General features: G+C 44.5%; 1 protein-coding gene across 1 annotated transcript; it reads right to left on the bottom strand.

Annotated features, from left to right (window-relative positions):
• Positions 1-2,101: 2,101 nt before the first annotated feature.
• Positions 2,102-4,573, bottom strand: LOC119342141. The gene is made up of 2 exons (XM_037613981.1): positions 3,185-4,573; positions 2,102-2,429 (listed from the first exon to the last, which is right to left on the bottom strand). Exon 1 carries the CDS (start codon positions 4,395-4,397, stop codon positions 3,189-3,191), a length of 1,209 nt encoding a protein of 402 aa, XP_037469878.1. The 5' UTR covers positions 4,398-4,573; the 3' UTR covers positions 2,102-2,429; positions 3,185-3,188.
• Between the last annotated feature and the right edge of the window lie 715 nt (positions 4,574-5,288).

Genomic DNA, 5,288 nt, shown 5'->3' with positions numbered 1-5,288 from the left:
ATTCGAACAGGAGAATCTTGTATATATTTGAGTTTAGATTTTGTTCTTTCAAATTTTCAATCATATTTCAATTCCAGTAAATTCACCTGTGTATTTCTAGTTTCTAATTTTATACATGTTTCAATTATTTTAAATAGGTTTCAACTCTTTCACTCTTATTTAAGTCAACTTCTTAAATAAGCATTTAAATTGAGTGAAATAATTGAAAAAATATGAAATTATTTCACTCATATTTTCAATCAAATTCACAAATAAGGATCAAATATGAGTGAAAATACTTGTCTATAAAATTGAAATAATTTATCAGCATTCAAGAAATTATGTGTTTTTCAGTAAAATTCATAAATAAGCCATAGAAATGAGTGAAATAACATAAAAACGTATTTATTTCACTCGTATTTCAATCAAATTCATAAATAACCATTAAAATGTGAGTAAAATACTAGCTATTTGTGTGAAATGTCTATAACCATTTAAATCCTAAAATAGACTAACGTCTGGCTAAGATAATCTGGTACTTGTGAAATATGCACTGATTAAGATATGTGCCAATATATATGAATAATATTTAAAATCAAACTGAGTGGAATAATATTTGAAATCACATATTTGGAGTTATTACTCGAAAGCACTGAGATTGTGTAAAATGATTGATTGAAATATGCATGTGAAATATGCAGGTGGAATGTTTTCTCTAATGGATGGAAATATAACTAAAATGATTATGATATGTGTCAATATTTATTAATAATATTTTAGAACTTGAAATTTAGTAAAATAATATTTGAAAGCACTAGAATGGAGTTACTATTCAAAGCACTAAAACTGTGTGAAATAATTTATTGAAATATGTGTGGATGTATGTGAAATATGCATGTGGAATGTTTTCTCTAATGGATGGAAATATAACTAAAATGATTAAGATATGTGTGAATATTTATGAATAATATTTTAAAACTTGAAATTTAGTAAAATTATATTTGAAAGCACACAAATGGAGTTACTATTCAAAAGCACTGAAATTGTGTGAAATAATTTATTGAAATATGTGTGAATGTATGTGAAATATGCAAGTGGAAAGTTTTTTACAATTGATTAAAATATAACTAAGATCATTAACATTTGCATGAATATTTATGTGTAATATTTGAAAACTTGAAATGGAGTGAAATATTATTCGAAAGTACATGAATGGAATTAATATTCAATAGCACTGAGATTGTGCGAAATAATTGACCAAAATATGTGTGAAATGTATGTGAAATATTTATCGATTATAGTTTGATTTTTTATATGATAAAAAGTGACTAATGTATTTGAAAGTATTTATGAAATATTGTTGTTGTTTTTTAATGATGAGAAAAGTAAGTGAAAATTCACATAAATTTCATTGTTTATGGTTACATTTAAATATTTTTCATAAATTATTTAACACATATTTCAATTATTTCACTTGATTTCTGAATTATTTAACATATATCTCAGCTGATTGAAATAGTGAAATATAAAGCAGTTTAAAATGTATCCAAGATTGGTCTTGTGCTAGGTATTGTCATGAGGCATTGAAATATATGAAAAATCGAAAATAAAACTTCAGTTTAAAGATGTCAATCATCTAAATTATCAAAGGGAAATAAAATGTATGACTTTTGTTTGGCGCACGAGAGAGACAAGAGAGAATCGAATAAAATGCAAGCAGCTGCCACTTCAATACCAAACACACAAACTCAGGATACCAAACACACCAGAATTCAATTGGTGTGGGGGTGGACCATTAGAGGTTGCTTCTAAGCCTTAGGCAACAATAGAGGTAGCTTTCTAAAGACCATGGAGCTTTTAGATGTTCAGGACTCAAGAGGCGACCTTTATGTACGAGCGTACGTTGTCATGGCCACCATGACAATCCCGACTACACCTCTCGGAGTCACCATGGGAGGCTTCCGAATTAGATGGATATGACAACTACGGCGACAAGCTAGATGGTGCATTGACCAGGAAGGAGCAGCGGACTTGGACAAGCAGCAGCCACTGGCGGCTGCTTCCGTTCACCGGCATCGGCACCAGCTGCATCGCAACGCACCCGGTATATCTGCACTTAGTGTAAATAATAAAGGTGGATTTACTACAGTTCTTGATTGATTGGGACCGTTAATTAAAATGTAACATTCTTATGGTATCAAAGGAAGAACACAACATAGACACGAACACTGCCGCACTCAGAAAAGAACATCCAAAATGATGCTACAATAATTAACCAAAACATATACATGACGAACGCCAGGCAAAGCAATGTAAATAGTACCATCCTATAGGCAAGGTGATGACGTCTACCGCGAATTGAGAACATTCACAATGATGCTACATCCACGCTGCTGAAATCCCAGTTGTCTTGAATTGAGAATGCTGATCTGTTTGCGGCTCCAGCGAATCTGAACAAACAAGACAGAAGTTTAGATCAGACTAGAGAAGACATTTGGGGTCCAATTTGTACACATATTCGAGAGTTTACAAGCTTAAAGCAACGAATTATAGGCATTATGTTGGGCTATATATAGCAACAGAATAGCATCCGTTTCATCAGTATGATTCATCTAAACCAGATTTGAATATGTAGATGCTGTTGTGTGTTCAGTTTCAGCACTGTAATTTGCAATGCAGGTTGGAGCACGTAACAAGACAGAGAAATGTACACAAAAAGAAACGAGCACTGAAAATCTTAGGTCATTCTAAACTGGTAGTAGCTTAGTGTTTGCAGGCCTTTGGATTTTTTATTGCCTAGCTTAAGTCACTTAAGGAAATATATCAGGGGTTCTACCCACAATCAATAAATGATAGATGTGAAGCCTATAACTGATTTATGAGACTGGCCCAAATCACACAGTGTGAGCGCACACTGCTCTTTCTTTGTTAGTCAGAGCAGTGACTCAAGCAGTTATCTGTGAACACAGTAATTAGGCAGAGATTTTTTTTGTACGATTCTCCTGAAACTGGAATTGAAACAAACAGGTCAACAGATCACAAATATGTTCACTTTCTCATGATTGAGCTCAAGAACATAACCACTACTAGGCTGTGTAAATAAGAATGGCCAATTGCAAAACTGAACTGTTAAGCATTAGACAATCCATGTGAAAAATGTGAAGGGAAAGGCATAACATAACTGGAAATGCAGTAGAAAATATACCACTTCATATTGTCGGCGAAGACAGCGATGGCGGGAAGTGGGCATATATGCGCGTCCTGGACAAGGACTTCCCGAAAGGCTTCACACAGACCCTCTCAAGCTGCAACTTCTTGACGTCCACCGAGAAATACTCCAACAAGTCTGGCATCACCATAGACAAGCCAACGAACCGTGGGGCTTCAGAACATATCAGGAGCACATACCTCTCTGTTGCAGCTTTGAGATAATGCAGGCCCTCAGGACCTAGTGAGAACGTCTTCACCATCCGCCACTGGCCGGAATTCTTGCCTTTGTTCTGCCTAACGCTGTAGCAGAGGTCATGTTTGCTGCCACCTGCGGTTCCATCACGGATGCCAAACAGCCCAAGCCTGCCTTCCCCTGCCTCCACAATGGCCACGCCTAGAGTGCCCCAACCAGAGGATGGGAGCTCGGCGATGGAGAACTCCATCCTCTGGATGTTAAGCACAAGCAACTCTTTCCTCTTGATATTGGTGGAGTCCCAGTAGAAGCAGCCATAGGCGTGGTGCCGCCTGAGATAAGCAGGATCCATGGGCGACACTGGCATGGCCGACCAAAGCATGGGTGCCGCGGCTCGCCACTGCCCGGTGCTCGAACAGAATACAAAGGGGACCAGCTTAGTCTCGCAATGCACCATAGAGATCACCGTGAATGCCGTCCCTTCCGCCGCCGCATCGTTCTCGCTGAGGGGAAGGAGGAGAGGCTCGTCCGAGGGCCTGCGTAGCACGGGGGGCGGGCGCTCCACCGAGGCGACGAGGGCGTCGGGCACCGGGGGGAGCAGGACGTACCGCCGGTGCAGGGGGTCGCACACCGCGAGCTCCCTGCAGATCGGAGGCCGCGCGTCCTTCCCGTGGTCCCGGCCGAGGAGGACGCAGCCGTCGCGGACGTCCATCGGGATCCAGCGACAGTGGGAGGGGAGGAAGGAGAAGGAGAAGTCAGCGGCGCTGGCAAGCGCGCGGGCGGCGGGCGCGGAGGGGTGGGGCGGGAGCGCGGGCTGGAACCCGTCGAGGTCGATGAAGGCGAGAAACCGTGGGGCGTGGAGGCGGCGGAAGCGGCGCAGGAAGGAGCCGTCGGTGGCGAGGCGGCGGAAGGCGGGGCAGGCGGCCGAGGCGCGGGCGAGGTCCTCCGGGTCGGGCAGCCGGAGGAGGATTTCGGTGAGGAGGCTGCCCGGGAGCTCCATCAGCGTCGGGGCCATCTCCTTGCCGGCCACCGGATGTGTCGAGGAGGGGAAATGGTCGCCGACGGGAACGGAAGGCCGGGAAAATCGGACGAGATGGTGGGGTGGAAGGGGAATAGGCGGCGGCGGCGGCGGCGGCTGTGTGCGGGTGCTGCTGCAGTCTTGGCCGAGTACTTGTGTTCGCGGAAGACGGTTACAAAATGAAATTCTAAAATCAAATGTAACTTCACTGGCTGCTAGGTGCTTGAGCGGTGACCCACCAAGACGTTGATTTTGTCCGTTTCTTGTTTGTGTTGGTCATCGGTTCATTTTTTCATTTGGGTCGGTATGTGCGCCCAACGGGGTAGACACATTTTGTGTCATGTCCGCCCGGCATTTCGTCGAAACCTTATGGGTGAATTGCCCGTAGCTCCTCCGCCGCCGCCCCGAGCTCCCACAGCGCACTCCTGCTTCGCGGATGAGGCCAACGCCCGGCAACTCTGAGGTCGAACTGCTCGCGGACGAGGCTGTGCCGCGAGAAGCCATGGGGTCGCGCTCTTTGGGTCGTGCCTGCTTGTGGTCGCGCTCCCTGCGTCCCGCCCACGCCCATGATCCGGGTCGCGCGTGTGGCGCCTAGCAGCACCAGCACGCACGCACGCTTTGCCGGTGGTGGCTAGCTAGCTAGCTAGCACGTGCGTGCCGGCTAGTGGCTCGTCGCCGGTGAAGCAGTGGCGGCGATGGAGGCCGGTCGTGGTGATCTCACAGCAGATGCCATGGGATGGCTAAAAGTGGGGGGCTACGTGAAGATGTCGGTGGGTTCCAGAGGTGAGGTTGGCACGCGCAGGTGCGTGACACGAGACGTACCCAGGTTCGGGGCCCTCCGTGGGAGGTAACACCCTAGTCCTGCCGAATGGATGATATGCACTAGGT

This window comes from Triticum dicoccoides, chromosome 1B (assembly GCF_002162155.2).
Source record: "Triticum dicoccoides isolate Atlit2015 ecotype Zavitan chromosome 1B, WEW_v2.0, whole genome shotgun sequence".
NCBI lineage: Eukaryota > Viridiplantae > Streptophyta > Magnoliopsida > Poales > Poaceae > Triticum > Triticum dicoccoides.
This window is presented reverse-complemented; position numbering and strand designations above follow the sequence as displayed.